Here is a 17,351-nt window from a genome sequence, read left to right as displayed (position 1 = left end):
TTTGAATTTGGCAATGAACAAATATTGGTTTATAATTATCTTATGGATGAAGTAATGGTGATTTATGGATATTTTTACTCATGGGCAAGAAATGTACAAATCTCTTAGACTCTTTGTATTAGTCTATGACAAATACCTTATCATTTTCCATTGCGGCTTTGATACACACGTATGCTTGGCATACAAGCACACAAGTTCTGACTTCACACCACAGTTCCTTTCCAAACAATAATCGGGGCTTGGGGATGCCGCCTAGAAACTGATTTTTGTTGTAGTGTTTGTAGGACACTTTGAAGGGTCCCAAGCCTCCCAATTAACAAATAAAGTTTGGTAACAAAATTGATTCAACATTCAATAGCTGTATTATTAATGCAAATGCATCTTATAAAGGCTTATAGAAGATATTTAGATAAAATCAAATACTACCTAACTTATATAAGAGACTTATAATATTTATCTATTCCCTTATTCATATAATAGATTATATAAAATCTTAAAAAATGATCCTAGCTAATAATTAATTACTAATTATCCATCTGTAGCATATTATTCTTGTCTTGACAAGCAAAGGATGGCAAACAATTATACGAGTGTTTGAGATTTTAACATGCCCATTTGCAATATGATTTTCAAAACAATGTTGGTTTACACACCAGTGGGAGAAGTTTTGTGAAAATGTTGTTGATTATCTGGAGTGGTTAGGTAAAAGTTAAATGATGATCAGTCGTGGACTCACGTTTGCAAATGAGGCGAGCATTGTTGGATAAAAAGAAAGAGGGGTGACTTACTGTAGTCCTTGGACTTTTATGCATAAGGCCGATCGTGTAACACCTGGGTCCAACACCCAACTATTTTCTAAAGTTTTTAGGTTTATATGGATGAAAAACCCACTTAAGATTAACAAGTATTTTTTTAGAATGGACTACGGGCCCAAATTTTATTTTTGGTGGATATCGATTTTTTTTTTTCCTAATTAGGTTAAAATCATTAAATATTGTTTTGGATTAGGTAGAATCTTTTATGGGATGAGAAAATTTGTGGGTGAAGTTAGATTATTTTAGAGGCTGAATGGGGCACAAAACTCATAGAAAAAGCCCAAATTTTGCATGCCCAAAACCCAAGCCGTGAGGATCAAAGATCAAAGATCATGCGACTTTTTTTCTCTAGGGTTTACCAGCTTTCTCTATATAAATCCCACGTAGAAACTCACCCATCAAATCTAGGGTTGCCGCTACATCTCTCCGATATCACCTATCAACATCGCTTGCTACAAGTCACATAAAGATTTCCCAAGCCACCATCCTAGAGCAACTACAACATACGTCAGCCCCTCCACGTACGTTGCCCACCACCACCCTCAAAGTCCGCATGTCCCCTTCCCATGCCTCTACGTCTAGTAAATGCCCATGCACCTTTTGGTTGCAGCACCCAAGCCACCAGACAACACACATCGGTGAGTCATCAAGCATTACAGTGGCATCCATGCAGCCTAACCATGCAACGTGACCAAAGGGCAGCATTTTGTACAATCCAACTACGAGTGATAATAGATGGCCCAACCATGGGTTATAATAGTGGATACGGCCCTGTCATGGGTTATAGTAGTGGTCTCTATTTGATTGCACACGTTGGTGACAGAGTAATTTATGTTCTGCTTGGCTATCTGCAGTTGCACAACCCTATCGCGGGGTGATATATGGCCTTTGTTATGATATGATGCTCTCATATGATGATGATGTGATGTTTTGGTTTTTGATATGCCAAAGGATTATTGAATGAAAATATTTCTAAATCTTTGCTATGATATTTTTATAACATGTTCTGCTTCTACACTCTGAAAATGGAAATGTTTTGTTCAGCATTCTGATCTTTGTAAATACTTGTGTTTATATACTAGTATATATTCTTTGCTTACTGAGTTGTTGATAACCCACCCCTTATCTCCACAATATTTTTTAGATAATTTTGATGCTTTAGCTGGAAGTCAAGAGTAGGAATTGTTAACAAGGTTTGATGATCATAGAGAAATAAGTGGCAAAGGGTGTCAAAGGGTACAAGTAGTTGTTGGAGAGTTTTATATAATAGATTTATAATTTTTGTTATTTTGGTATTTTGAGTTAGGGATATTTCCAAATGTTTGTGGAGATTTTGGTTTATTTTATTGAGGTATTATTTTGGTGTCCTGGTGGAGGAACATATATATTTGGTTTGAATAAATGAATTTATATTTTATGGAGAATTTGGAGTATTTATAATTGTGATATGGGAGATGATTTTAGGCTACATGAGCTAACTCTCCGACCCCTATGGGACCGGAGTGTTACAGTTGGTATCAGAGCAAAGTTTGAGGTTTTGCATACTATCACATGTGAGGTATTGGATATCTGTGAGTTTAGGAAGTAACTTTAGACTTGAGGTGTAGAAATTTGAAGAGTAAGAGATGATGATGTTGATATTTATGGTTTTAGATTTTGCAGATTTTATGATTGAGTTTTGAGAATTTGAGGTTTAGGGATTTTGCATACTTTAAATATCATTTTGATGGGATCTGAGGTTTTAAGTTTTGTAGATTTTAAGAATTAATTTTCATGACATTTGGAGTTTTAGATCTGATAGGATTATTCTATGGACTATAGGAAATGATTTCGATGAGATGTAAGGTTTAGATTTTGAAGGTGTATATAAGTTTGATCACAAGCTAGGTTTGAGTTTCTGCAAACTTTATGTATTGGGGTTTTAGATTTTGCAGATGTTAAGATCTGATTTCATAACATTTTAGGTTATAGATTTTACACATGTTAAGAATTGATTTCAGGTCTTTAAAGTTTTAGATTCTGTAGATTCATTTTGTAGACTTTACACATCGATTGTGATAAGACTGAAGGTCTAGATTTTGGGTCAATTGATTATTATCAAATTTGAGGTTAGAGTTTCAGTAGGTTTTAAGAAATGACTCTTTTCAGATTTAAAATTATTGGTTGCAGTTGAGAATGAAAGAGAGTATTTAAGAGTATAGGTGAGCATGCATGAATTTAGGAAGACAAGAAGTCAAGTTGCTGTCAAAGTGTTGTAAGAGTCATCCTAATAGGTATTGAAATGGATTAGACTCATACTTTTAGACATTTTGGCAAGGTTGCCAGAGTGCGCAACGGAAGTGTGATTTTTTGTTATATAGCGGTTTGCGAGTAAACTTTGTGAAGGTTTGGAAATTGGTGACTTGAGATTGGAGATCACTTAGGACTTAACTTTAAAGAATTTTATTTTACCGGAGGTTAAGACTGTATGCTGAGAGTTATTTTTACAAATATCTTTGAGGCTTTGACAAAAAAAAAAACGAGGCGAATTATTATTATGCTTGTAATTCTATTCTTGAGGTTTATAATTTGTTTTTAAGGCATGAACTTGACCCCAAGGTGTATGAAGATCGACACTAGATATGTGAACGTGTAGGCCAAGACGATTAAAATATGTGTGGAATGGGTTTGAGAGAGTAAGTATTATGGACTTGCTTTAGGTGCAGCAAATTTCATGGATGAAACTTTTTTAAAGGGGGTTGGGGGAGAATGTAACATCCGGGTCTAGCACCCAAATGTTTTCTAAATTTTTGGATTTATATGGATGAAAAGCCCACTTGAAATGCACAACCCTACCACGGGGTGATACATGGCCTTTGTTCTAATATGATGTTATGATATGATGATGATGTGATGTTTCATTTTTTATATTCCAAAGGATTTTTTAATGTAAATATTTCTGAATTTGCTCTCTGATATTTTGATAACATGTCATGCTTTTGCACTCTGAAAATAGAAATATTTTGTTCTACATTCTGATCTTTGTTAATACTCATATTTACATACTAGTATATGTTCTTTGTTTATTGAGTTGTCGACAACTCACCCTTTATTTCTATAATATTTTTCAAATAATTTTAATACTTCAATTAGAAGTCAAGAGTAGAAATTGTTAACAAGGTTTGACGATCGTAGAGGAATAAGTGCCACATTAGAGTACAAGTAGTTATTAGGGAGTTTTATTTAATAGATTTATTATTTATGTTATTTTGGTGTTTTGAGTTATGGATATTTTCGAATGTTTGTAGAGATTTTAATTTATTTTATTGAAGTATTACTTTGGTGTCTTAGTATAGGAATATATACATTTGGTTTGAATAAATGAATTTATATTTTATGGAGAATTTAGAGTATCTATAACTGTGGGGTCCGGCTACTATGCTGCCCTATTCATACCGTTGGGTGTACTGCCCAGTGGTTTTTTTTTTTTTTTTTGTTTTTTTTTCATATTTTTTTAATCATTTTCTTAATCACTAAGTAAAAAAAAATATACCAATATACTTTAAATCACTTTCTTAATCACTAAGTAATATATATATATATTGACCATCAGTCAAGGCTAGGCAACAAAAAGGCATTTCCCATATATAATTGTGATATGGAAGATCATGATTTTAAGCTACAAGACACTACAAGAAAAAGCGTTTTTTTTTATGATTTTATTTTCCGTGACTAACGCTTGTGGGAAATACTAGATAATGGGACAAATCCCTTCCGTGAAGAATAGATTTTGACGTTTATCACCACAAAACGTGCGACGGATGAAAAGTCATGGCCTTTAACCTATTAAAGCGAGGAGATAGTGTTCGTGTTAATAAGTTTGCCGTTGTTACCTCTAGTCTATTTTAATTTTTGCCCATAACAATATAAACTAAACACACCAGAAATCGATGCCTTCAACCTGCGCCCGAGAGAACCCTAACGCCCAAATCGTGCCCTTCAACACCGGATAATCTGAGGGATAATCCGGCCAAAATTTCTCTTTTCACGGCCCCGGAGAGAATCACTACCGCCAGTTGAGGACACAAACGGGCAAGAGAATCACACCGGCTTTGTTTTTGCTGCAATTTCTGGAATAAATCTCCATCTCTCTCTTAAATCTGTGCCCAAGAGATCCCTAGCCCAAATTGACCCGTTCAACACCGCATAATCTCACCAAATACGCCGGTGGTGGTTTCTCGTTTCGCCGCCCCGTGGAACCTCACTGTAGGATGGTTGCCGCAACTCACGGCTACGCTATTGATTGCTGAATAGCTACGGAAAAAGGTTAATCTCTCTCTTAATTTCATTTGCCTATTGTTAATTTCTCTTCTCAAATTTCCCTCTCTCTCTCTCCCCTGGTAATTCTATCGCCTATAGGAAGAGATTTCTATGCTTCTGTATTTCTGGTTCTTGAGGCCTAGTACGATTTTTGTGCACTTTTCGTATTGTGAAAATCCCACTTGCAGCTTCTTTAATTGAATTGGATTGGTGGTTTTGTGGCATCACGCAGGACAAGTAGTTTTTATGTGATGGATTGTTTATCCCTTTAGGCTATTTGGTATGTGAATCAGGCTTATGAATGTTTTACACTTGGAATTACATGATTATATATCTCAGGACAGGGAGATCTGCCCTGTTAGTGCTAGAAATCATCAGATTTCTTGAGTTCTTGTGCTCATAGCCGTTCATGGGTGATAGATGATAGCCACACTCCCATATAAAAATTCACGTATCTAGATGATAGCAGCCCCAAATTATCAAGTATTTTATTGATAGGATATGGCAAATGATTGAGCATGTTTGGATGTTTCCAAATAAATAGGTTAAATGCCACAATTATTTGCCACAAACCAGGATGTTGACCTTGTAGTACTTATTAACCTTGATGCATGGAAAGAGCAGTACTGAAGTTGCTTTTTCAGTTGGTACCCAATCCAATGTCAAAATCACTGGTGTCAAGGTTAATAAATTATCAACGAAATTTAGTTTTGTGATACAGACCTCTCTCTGCTTTAACAGTCTTGTCTTAATCATATAATGGACTGATTCTGGACATTAGATTAAATTAATAATGTATCCCCCATATATAAATTGATCGTTTATTACAAATTCAGGCATGTGGTTTGGAAATGAGGGGGATGATGCCTTCCATTGGTAGAATGTAATAACCACCTCTCTGTTTTGCTTATATAAAAAAACCTGGTTGTCTTTTTAAATAATCAGATTTCTGATACTTTTATTAATCAGAACACCAGTTATGTGTAAGTTTCCCAAGAATGGCTCTCAGAATTTTGGGTCTCTATATACTCACATGATATCATACTAATTATGGGGTTTATTCAAAGCCATCTTCAGAATTTTGTTGATAGATACATGTTTTCAATTAAAATGTTAATACCTCCCTATTCATCACTCCACATTGGATTAGACAAAACAATAATGTTGTGTAATGTTATTATTTTCCCTTAATACAGTTTTTTATTAATTTTTTCCATTTGAACAATTACACTAACCATTTTTGGGTCGAAGTTTGTATTTGATACTATTATGACATGTTGGTACAATAAACTGATCATTGTATATGAAATCTATTTAAATCAAATACCTGCTCTCCCTTACAACAACAATTGAGGACCACTACACTCTAATTGGGATTATTCATACATAAGTTTAACAATACAAGTCATACCTTACAGAAATTCTGTTCCCCATGCAAGTCCGTCATAACACCATCAATACATCTATGTATACAAAAAAGCCAGTAAAAACATTTTTTGCAAACCCAATAGCTTAGAGGGCCAATTCTGTAGAACTGAGTGGAAGCAATAAGCCGTTCACCATCTTTTTATACCGGAAATTAATGTATATTTCAGTTCATATGGTTCCTCAAACTCTCGCAATTAAATGTTTTTGTATGGTAGACATTCTCTGTGCTACCTTCAAATGTAAATTGGAAAAAAACATTTGGACGGCCCAGAAGTAAGCACGTTAGCTACCTTAACACCATAGAACTTCCTAGCTAATGTGATCACACAATTATAAAAAACTGTCCAACTTAGACCATGAATAAATGACCATAGAAGCAAACCTATATTCATTAGCCTGAGTTTACCTGAACCAATTCTCTTAGGTAAAGTCAATTGGACCTCATCAACTAAACTATATGAGGCTTTCATGTGATCTGAATAGTCAGCATGGAACTTCTGCCACTCTTTCTGAGATGAAAGAGTTTTCCCTCCCCCAAACCATTATAATCGTTCCTACTTTCTCTAGTCTACCAAGAATTCTTTCATATCCTTCTGAACTTGTACAATTTCTTGTGTCGTTACCAGATGGATAGGGCTTGGATGCATATTGAAGATAGGATGCGTTCCAACGAATATGCTGAGGGCGTAAAAAAATTCATAGATATGGCGAAGGCCCATGCACCGGGGAGAGACTGCATTAGGTGTCCATGTAGGCGATGCCGAAATCGATCTTTCCATCCTATCTCTATGGTTGAGGATCATTTGTTCATTGTCGGGATAGATACATCTTATACGGAATGGATATTCCATGGCGAGGAGGAAACTTTGCAATACACCACATCGTCGGATGAAGAGGGTATTGATGACTATTCCTACAATGACTACATTGATGATGTCGACGAGATGTTAGATGACATCCGTGTTGGATCCTTCATGGACAATTCCTCTAGTCCAGAAGGTGATGCAGACCGAGTTCCCCAAGGACACACCGCTCATACTCCAATACCCCCTAACTTCGATGAGTTGCTAGATGATGCCAAAATGCCACTCTATCCAAATTGTTCTAAGTTCTCAAAGCTATCATTCATAGTCAAGTTGCTTCATATAAAGACTGTTGGTGGTTGGACTGTGAAGTCGTTTGACATGGTTATCAAGCTGTTGCAAGCTGCATTTCCTCAAGCACATTTCCCTGCCTCATATAACGAGGCTCGCCAATTACAACGTGGTTTGGGCTTTAGTTACAAAAAGATACATGTATGTCCAAATGATTGTGCCTTATTTTGGAAAGAGAATGCTGAGAAGGATGAGTGCCCTAAATGTAATGCATCTAGGTGGGCCTCAAGCACATCTACCCAACATAGGTTACCCAAAAAAGTCCTCCGATATTTCCCTTTGAAGCCGCGGTTGCAACGATTGTTTGTGTTAAAGAAGACTGCCCAAGTCATGAGGTGGCATAAAACAGAGCGTGTTGATGATACCACCCACATGAGACATCCGGCAGATTCACAGGTCTGGAAAGACTTTGATAGGAAGCATGCCTCATTTGCTGAAGATCCTCGTAATGTCAGACTTGGTTTAGCGAGTGATGGGTTCAACCCATTCAATAATATGAGCAAGCCGTATAGTATTTGGCCGGTGCTACTTGTGCCTTACAACTTGCCTCCTTGGTTATGCATGAAGGATCCGTACTTGATGATGTCTTTGTTAATCCCTGGACCAAAGGCACCGGGAAATGATATTGACGTGTTCATGCGTCCACTAATAGATGAGTTGATAGAATTATGGGAAGAGGGAGTTCGTACATATGATGCATACAAACGAGAATTCTTTGTGTTGAGGGCGGCATTGCTCTGGACTATTAATGACTTCCCTGCATATGCTAATCTCTCCGGCTGGAGCACAAAGGGTAAGATGGCATGCCCTACTTGTAATGCTGAAACAGATTCATTGTGGTTGGTTCATGGCCGAAAACACTGTTATATGGGCCATCGTCGTTGGTTGGAGGTAGATCATAGTTGGAGACGGAAAAAAAGTGCTTTTAATGGTAAGGAGGAAAACCGTCTCCAACCTAAATTGATCACAGGACATGCTTTATTGGAACAATTAAATGAGGTCTCAGATGTGCAGTTTGGTAAATCTATTTCAAAGAAGAGGAAACGTTTGCCCAATGAACTTAATTGGACAAAAAGAAGTATCTTCTTTTTGCTTCCATACTGGTTAGACTTGGGATTAAGACATAACTTGGACGTCATGCACATTGAGAAAAACATTTGTGATAATGTGTTGGGAACTTTGATGGATATTGAGGGCAAAAGTAAGGACACTGCCAATGCGCGTAGGGATTTGGAACATCTTGGACTAAGGAAAGAGTTACATCTACAACATGATGGTGATCGTACTTCTATGCAGTGTGCATGTTACGTGTTAAATGCAACTGAGCGAAGGAGTCTTTGTGCTCGGTTGGCAGACGTCAAATTCCCTGATGGTTTTGCCTCAAATATTGCCCGGTGTGTCAACGTTAGTGACGGGAAAATAATGGGAATGAAGAGCCATGATTGTCATATATTCATGCAATACTTGTTGCCGGTTGTAATTGGTGGGTTCCTACCTGCTAATGTGCGTCGAGCCCTAATAGAGTTGTGCTTGTTTTTCAAAGAATTATGTTCTCGAACACTAGATAAAACGGTGTTGGAACGGCTTCAGCTTAATATCCCCATCATTCTCTGCAAAGTGGAAATGATATTCCCACCTGCATTTTTCGATATCATGGTGCACCTTGCTATTCATCTACCGGATGAAGCGTTGCTAGCAGGACCTGTTCAGTACAGGTGGATGTACCCCTTTGAGAGGTATATGGGTAAGTTCAAGAGGTGCGTTCGCAATAGAGCTCGTCCAGAAGGATCCATTGCTGAAGCATATGTTCACGTAGAGTGCTTGACATTTTGCTCTATGTACCTTAATGATATCGAGACTAGACATAACCGAGAGGAAAGGAACATTGATGTTGGTTTATGCTCCCAACAGCCAAGTTTATCTGTTTTCTCCCAAAAGGTTCGCCCATTAGGTGGGGCAAAAATATCTGTATTGCCTGATACCGTGTTGTCCAAGGCTGAGTGGTACGTGCTTAATAATTGCCCTGAGATTGAGCACTATATAGAGTAAGTGCACCCTCGTGATGTTATTAACTTGGAATTGTCTTTTATTGTGATGGAATAACTTAATGTCGATTCTGGTTTTTGTAGTGACCATTATAACAAGATGAAGGAAGAGGGCTTGAGTAACTTCGAGCATAGGCACCAAAGTCAATTCCCATCATGGTTCAGAGCACGCGTAAGATTTCCCTTATTTAAATATAAACAATACCCTTTAATGGAAAAGGAGCATGAACATGATTCTGAAGTCATTTGTCTAATTTCAATGTAGATTGCGGAGTTGCATGCAATGACTCCTCCCGAGGTGACAGATGACATATATGCATTAGCATGTGGACCAGATCCACTGGTCGCATCATACCATGGCTGTATCATGAATGGAATTCGGTTTCACTCGAAGAACCTCGAAACGCGTCGACTCACCCAAAACAGTGGGGTTGTTGTTTATGGCAACCATCAAGGTAACCCTGTTGACTACTACGGCCAGTTGACGGAGGTCATAGAATTACGCTACATGGGTTGGCGTAAGTGCTTCTTGTTCAAATGTGATTGGTGGGACATTGGCGACAAGAGAAGAGGGATACAAGTTGGGGATCATTTCACAAGTGTCAATACTTCGAGGCAATGGTATAAAGATGAGCCTTTCGCCCTAGCCTCCCAAGCATTGCAAGTGTTTTACATTAAGGACCCAACTTTGGGGGGAAGTTGGCATGCAGTACACAAGATATCAACTAGGAATGTTTACAATATTGGGCATAAATCATCAGAATTCTATGATGATGATGATGATGATTCCTCCACTGTTGACGCAGAAGACGATAGTGACATTGATGCTGCGAACTATGGTCCTGTTGATGAAAATGATGGATTTCTCAATCCATTAACCCGGGTCGGGGAAGAGCAATTACCAGTTGATCGATCAACCATATCTAGATCACAATTATCCCCAGGAAGTGATGATGAGGACACTGATAATGATGACGTGCAGAACAATGATTTTTTGGATGGAGAACATAGATGACGGGGATAATGATGGTACTAAATATGACACTTGATTTCCAGTTATAAACAGCATGCACTTGTGGAAAGAATTATATACTATATAATTCTTGTGAATGTGGTTGGTCACTTAACATCTGATTGCTTTCATTAAGTTAAAGAGTTCAGAGAGTTTAACTCGACCAGACATGTATTTCAGTTGATTAAAGCAGTACCTTATCACATATTCAACTTTCTTATTATGTTAAATATTAAGTATTTCCATAAAAACCAAACATGTATATATTAACTTAGGATGATTTATATTGTGGCCTGACTTGGTGTAAATGATTATCCTTGCAGACAATGCGTGAGGTATTTCAACTTGTGCCCTTCCATCTCCACACTTCAACAATGCATGTGTCAAGGGAGTAGACAAATGATAATGTGGTTCAGCATGTGAGGTCATTTTGTTATTCAGTTGGTTTACAATATGCATTTAAGGCTGACTTTTGTGATATATTAAATGCTCATGTTACACTGATTTGCATATTATGTGGTGATGCATTTTGTGGGTTTTGTAATGATCTGCCTGTTTATGACGTACCTGATATTGAACTATAAGCAATCTGTAGTCTAATTATGGTACTTATGTAACAGTATATTTCATGTACTGAAAACTGTTTAGCTTTCTGCCCAGGATATTTAGTTGATATAAGGTTGTCGTCAAGTAGTGTGTAGTGGCAGTATGCATGAGTATATTTTGGAAGATTTTATATCACCTAAAATGTCCCTATTAGTATGAAGGGATTTTACCTACTGGTATGGGTGTTACAGGTAAATTAACATACATATATTTCAATTCTCCTTAATATAGCCCCACTTTGTCCCAGTAGTTAGCAATATTGGCAGAGGATATGTTGGGGTAGCTAAATGATATGAATCATACTCCCAAGCATTGAGTTAATGAATGTGATAGAACGCAGAAGGGATTAGTTACATTAATCCCTAGCTGATGTAACTAGGCAAACACTTTAATTTACACCTTGGAATATGATTACCACGGTGTCATGAATGGCTTATAGTGGAGCAGCCATATACAAATATGGCTGAAAGCATATCAACACCCAACTAACAAGAAAGAGACTCCTATTGATCATCATCCTATATAGTTCACCATACACCAGCCACACAATCAAACATATATAAAGGACCAGCAAATATCTTAACGGCATATTTGTTGTAAGTATGACATATTCAAACACTGCTTTTCAGAATGGAATATAATCCAAATGATTATAACTAAAAGTGCATGAAGCAAGGTATATTTGGCACATTATGTCACCAACGCCAAAGCAGAGCATCAAACTCATTCAAGAATGGTTCAGCATAATTGTAAATGACGTACTGATTTATGGAATAAGGCTGAATTGGAACTGTGCAACAAATAATTTGGCAGAGTGATATAATTTTGTGAAGAGGCTAGTATGAATATTCTAAGCTGAACATTAGTAAAAGTGCATGAAAGGGAGGTTACTAAGTATGCATAAAACAATACAGGTACGATGAAGAGATCACATTGGTTTGGCTTGTGATGCAAATAAGATATGAATAACTTACATCCACAAACAATATTGCAGTGGCAGTAAACTTTGTACAGAATGTTGGGCAAGAGAAGTACTTGTTTTTAACATTCATAATATCCCAATAAATGTTGGAGGTAATGATCCAATCATTATCGCCATTTCAACATAAATGATAATGAGGAAGAGGAGTTTTTAATATGTGAACTTTCAGCTAGATTTGTTCAGTATATTTCGACAGATTATATAACAGCGTTATTAACTTAGGAATGGCCAACAAAACTTATATTGATAAGTTTTTAAAGAATTAAGAAGGGAATTAATATATTTATGCCCTAATGCATATGTTTCCACTGTATACGGGGGAATGTCCAACGTAATCAATCCTTTAACATTGTATACACAGAGATCATGAACGTAATCAAACCATATGCAAATAACAGGGCAAGACTATATAATCAATGGGGCATGCGTAAACAAGAACACAGGTAAGAGTTTAGAATGTTATTCGTGTTCAGGCCTGTATTTATAATGGGAAAATGGAAACTATTGTTACCATTATGCATATAGTGTCCAAAACAATAGGCCCAATTCATGTTAATTGGGTTCTACTATGGTACAAATGTGAAATGGACCATGCAAGAGTACATTCCCATAATGTCTGTACACGTGGGCCACAATTGGCATGCAAAAAAATTTAACATTTGAATGACAAATGTTGAGGGCTGGGATGCATGTGGCATGCATTACCTACACGTATGTGGCCCATGTGTCCCCTACATACTAGCTAGGTTACAAATAAGATATTAATTACAAAGGTAAACTTTCTCCATTACACGTATGGGTTTGTTTGTTAACAGAAACATGTACAAATAGCCCAAGAGAAAATCCTGAAGCACATTAACATAAATTAGAAATAAATAACCTATTACATAGTCTCAAACCAATTGATGAGTTGCTGGAGGCGGGAATTCAGCTTCCAAAAAAATTAACAAAACCCACGCCACACTTTTTTGCTGAAGTGACAGCTGCCCAGTTACATCACAGCTTCGTGGGTACCAGAGGGTTGTCAAATAAAAACCTATTGAGAACTTTCAGTCTTGGCTGAAGAATGAAGCACCGAGAAGAGGGTAGTGTCTGAAAGCACAATCCCAAAAGCCATTGGTTTTGCACGGGATCAGATTTTCAGACCTGCAGATTTAACATCGTGTTCATTCAGTGTGACAAAGGGATTACCAGAACATACCCAAGAACAGGTACATAGTTACACTCAGCCCAGCCTTATTTTGTATGGATGATTCCTGATTTTCCTGTTTATAGCTATGTAAGTTTTCCTGTGTTAAAAGAAGGGATTTTTCTAAACATACATAGATCTGTGAGTCAGTCTGAATGTAAAAACATTTACACAAACTGGAAACTCAGCTAGATTTGACATTTAACACAGGAATAACTTTTCCTGCTGGGGTATCCATTTTATAACAATGAAATTGAAAAAGAAAAAACCTTTCTTTTCTCTACTGTAAATATGTTGTTGATAGAAGGTATAGAGTAGGGTGGTAGAAACCGTGTTCAACAAAATCATGGCATTTCCCTTCCAATCTGGCCTTTAACTTAGGAATGACAGATCTACTTTGCCAAAAGGTTAGGACATCTTCAATAACAAATATGCATTGCAAGCATTATGATAAAGGCAAAGAGTATAGCATTTGCTTAGCAGGAGCTGTTGAAACTGATGATACATAAGTGTTTATGAAGCTGAACTTTCTAAAACTTGACACCAATAATAACAGTTTAAGGTTTTTCCTAAATATTGCAACCATATTTAGTCATACCTTATAAGATAATCTGTTTGGATCACTGTCCATATTGAACTATATGTTGATATTTTGCTGAAAAAATTTGTTAATATGCTATGGTAAAGTGTTTCAGCATTCCTATATTGAAGTGCAATAAATACTTAGATGTAATTTCTGTTACATTTTGCCCAGTCATTGGTCTGTTATCGTATGTAATTGTTGGTCATTGCAAATAGAAGTGTATAAAAGTACGAAAAAACTAAACTATAACAAGTTTGAGGGTGGTGAAAACTGCATCCTTCATGGGTTATGAGACAGCTTGCATTGATGAAATGATTTCGTAATTACAGTCAATTAACCTAATGGTTTGGATTGTAAAAAATTCACGTCGGGCACGACTACCCCGAGGGCCACCTCGGATAGCATGCAGCCCAACCGAAGAAGTTCCAGCAGTGCTGCGTCCAACACGAGGAGTAAGGGATAAGGAGGATCCCATAGTTGATGCTGCACCAAAAGTAGTGCAACCAGTGGCTGTAGAGGACGTCAACAACACTGTAGAACAGTCAGGAAATGGGGGGGGAGACGTGACAGGTTTGGCATTTTGTAGCCTTAATTTATCAAGAAAGTCCTGAGCCAGTTATTGCTAGTTATAATGAATACTCAATGATGAATGTTAACCTGTAAACAATTAATAAGAGTTTTATTGCAGGTCCACCCATAAAAAGCTTACGGAGGGGACGATCCCAAGGGCCATGTAGGACTTCATCAAGCCAAATTGAAAATGTTCCAGCAGTGTTGTTCCCCATAGTTGATGCCACACCAGATTTGGTAACACAAGTGGGTGTAGAGGAGGTAATGCAACCCGTAGACCAGTTTGGAAATGATGGGGGAGACATCAGAGGTTAGGCCCGTTTCTATAATATAGTGGAAAGATTGACATTCGAAGTTTATGCTATTTAATATTGCATGTCAAATATGCTTGTTGCTCAGTACATAATAATTCGCCACTTTGATTACAGTTCCAACCCTAAAAAGTGGACGTCGGGGACGATTACCCCGAGGGCCACCTCGAATAGCAGCAAGCCAAAATGCCTCTGTTTCAGATGTGCTGCCTCCGAGAAGGGGCCTAAGGGATGAGGAGGATTCCATAGTTGATGCTGCACCAGAAGCAATAACAGAAGTTTCAGTAGAGGACGCAAGGAATGTTGTACAACAAGACGGAAATGAGGGGGGAGACATCACAGGTTTGGCATTTTCAAGTCTTATATATGTACAAAGAAAGACTTTGGGATTTAATTCAGCGTGCTTTGTATAATGCCAGATTCCTAACGCTTGCTGATAACTACATTGTAATAACACTTATATTACAGGTCCACCCATAAAAAAACGAGGCAGAGGGCCTGCAAAGGGTACAGCATTTGAACAGCTACGGAAGTTGGGCAAGATCCCTGTAAATATAAAGGATGGGCACAGGGGTCCATCATGCGAACATGCCAATGTATTCAGTAGTCGAGTGAGTTGGATAGTGAAAGTACATGCAGATATGAAGAATGCTAGCTGGAGTGTGGTTCCCGACAAGCACAAGCATGAGCTTATCAATCGTGTTAGAGTAAGGGTTACCCAAAATGTGCAGTTTCACAAAGTTTGAGTTAATTTTCTGTTTAATGTATGTTTGTTAGAGTAGCGACAACCATGTGATATGATGTTGGTGCATGTGCAGGCAGATTTCATTTTGGATTGGACCAAGGAAAACCATCGCGAAGCTGTGGTAAACACACTTGCTGACAAGTACAACGCATACCATTACGAACTACACAAGCACTACAAGAAATATGGATCACATGAGGAGGCACTAGCTGGTCGAAAATCATCGGTGGAGCCACATGTTTGGGAGTGGCTATGTTCAAGGTGGGCCAGCAGCTCATTCAAGGTACAACCTGAGTTGTATTGATGGGGAGGAAGTAGGGGATTTTGAGTATTTAGAATAAATCTGCCTATAATACCTGATTGTCTAATAGATGTTTTTGTATAGCTTGAGTTGATTAATGTACTGTAAGCTGTATCAGAGCTGAAATAATTTATTTATTGTGAATTATTTCAGGAACAGTCGAATAGAAACACTAATAATAGGAAAAAACAGAAGGTTAAGCATACGGGGGGAAGGAAATCCTTTGTCAGGATATTGGAAGAGAAAGTAAGACAAACTTTCATTAAAATAGGTTGTGTAATTTTGTAAATCCGTACTTGAGCTAAAATTAACATATATTTTGTTCATGAAGAGTGGGGAGGCACCGAATATGATAGCATTTTACAAAGAAACACATTGGTCAAGGGAGAAGGGTAAATGGATCAATGCTGCAGCTGAACATAATTATGTGAGTTAACTTATCCTGTGTTATTTTCAGTTAATGACATCCGTGTTTGATTCCTCATACACTGAAATGTTTGAATAATTTTGTTTGTGGAAATTTAGAATCTTATGATAGAGCGGTTGAATGAGGCAGAATCAGAAGAAGATGGCGATGAAGCTGCAGCCGAGGTTTTCAAAGAGGTGTTAGGATTCAAATCAGGCTATGCACAAGGGCTAGGCCACTCAGTCATTCCAGATCCCAGCCCTTCGCTGAAAAAGAACAAGGCATTTATACGTTTGGCCGAGGAGAATGAAAGGATCAAGAATAGTGCAGACAATTACAAGACACAACTAGAGAGAATTTTGGGTGATATGGCTGCTCTTAGAAATGCTTTTTCTGAGCATGACAAACAACTGAATATGATATCATCACAGTTGGGGACAAGTAGGGAGTCTCAACAAGAGACTCAAGGAGATGCTTAGGCATCTCTTAGTTGGTTCTAACTTTTTTGGATCACGGCCAGTTTTGGGATATTTTGTGTTTTGTGTTCCCCATAGGGAGATGGCAGTTTTACTTATGCCAACTTTTTTGATGGGTTGTATGGGAAGGTTGGGGTGTTTTGGCATTGAAAGGGTCGGGTTTTATAGCATTTTATCAGCATTATTTTGTGTTTACTCTATATATAACTATTAAATCTAGTTGGAAGTAGCTTTTACAGGTTTGGTGATACTCAAGCAACTGTCCAATTTTTTTGAGAATGTGAGTCAGTCACTTTCATATCTGATCTTATTACCTACTGGTTTGTAGCGCAGTTTTGAAAAGCTAATTATCTGACTCAAGAAACATATCCGGGAAGTTGAACTTCTTTGTATTTTTTTGTTGCAGGGTTACAATGGTTGAGCATTAAG

The 17,351-nt window shown here is 37.5% G+C and overlaps 1 protein-coding gene across 1 annotated transcript; it reads left to right on the top strand.

Moving 5' to 3' along the window:
* Window positions 1-7,168: 7,168 nt before the first annotated feature.
* On the top strand, window positions 7,169-10,756 carry LOC122318162. The gene is made up of 3 exons (XM_043135373.1): window positions 7,169-9,741; window positions 9,826-9,913; window positions 10,007-10,756. The coding sequence occupies exons 1-3, from the start codon at window positions 7,169-7,171 to the stop codon at window positions 10,754-10,756; spliced, it is 3,411 nt and encodes a 1,136-aa protein (XP_042991307.1).
* The last annotated feature ends 6,595 nt before the right edge of the window (window positions 10,757-17,351 follow it).

Source organism: Carya illinoinensis, chromosome 1 (genome assembly GCF_018687715.1).
Source record: "Carya illinoinensis cultivar Pawnee chromosome 1, C.illinoinensisPawnee_v1, whole genome shotgun sequence".
NCBI classification, from domain to species: Eukaryota; Viridiplantae; Streptophyta; class Magnoliopsida; order Fagales; family Juglandaceae; genus Carya; species Carya illinoinensis.
This window is presented reverse-complemented; position numbering and strand designations above follow the sequence as displayed.

Bases quoted from the DNA above. Each gene is read 5' to 3' on its own strand.
- LOC122318162 (XM_043135373.1), top strand. From the start codon at position 7,169: ATGGATAGGGCTTGGATGCATATTGAAGATAGGATGCGTTCCAACGAA. The intron at 9,742-9,825 runs GTAAGTGCACCC...TGGTTTTTGTAG, and splicing joins GAGATTGAGCACTATATAGA to TGACCATTATAACAAGATGA. The intron at 9,914-10,006 runs GTAAGATTTCCC...ATTTCAATGTAG, and splicing joins CATCATGGTTCAGAGCACGC to ATTGCGGAGTTGCATGCAAT.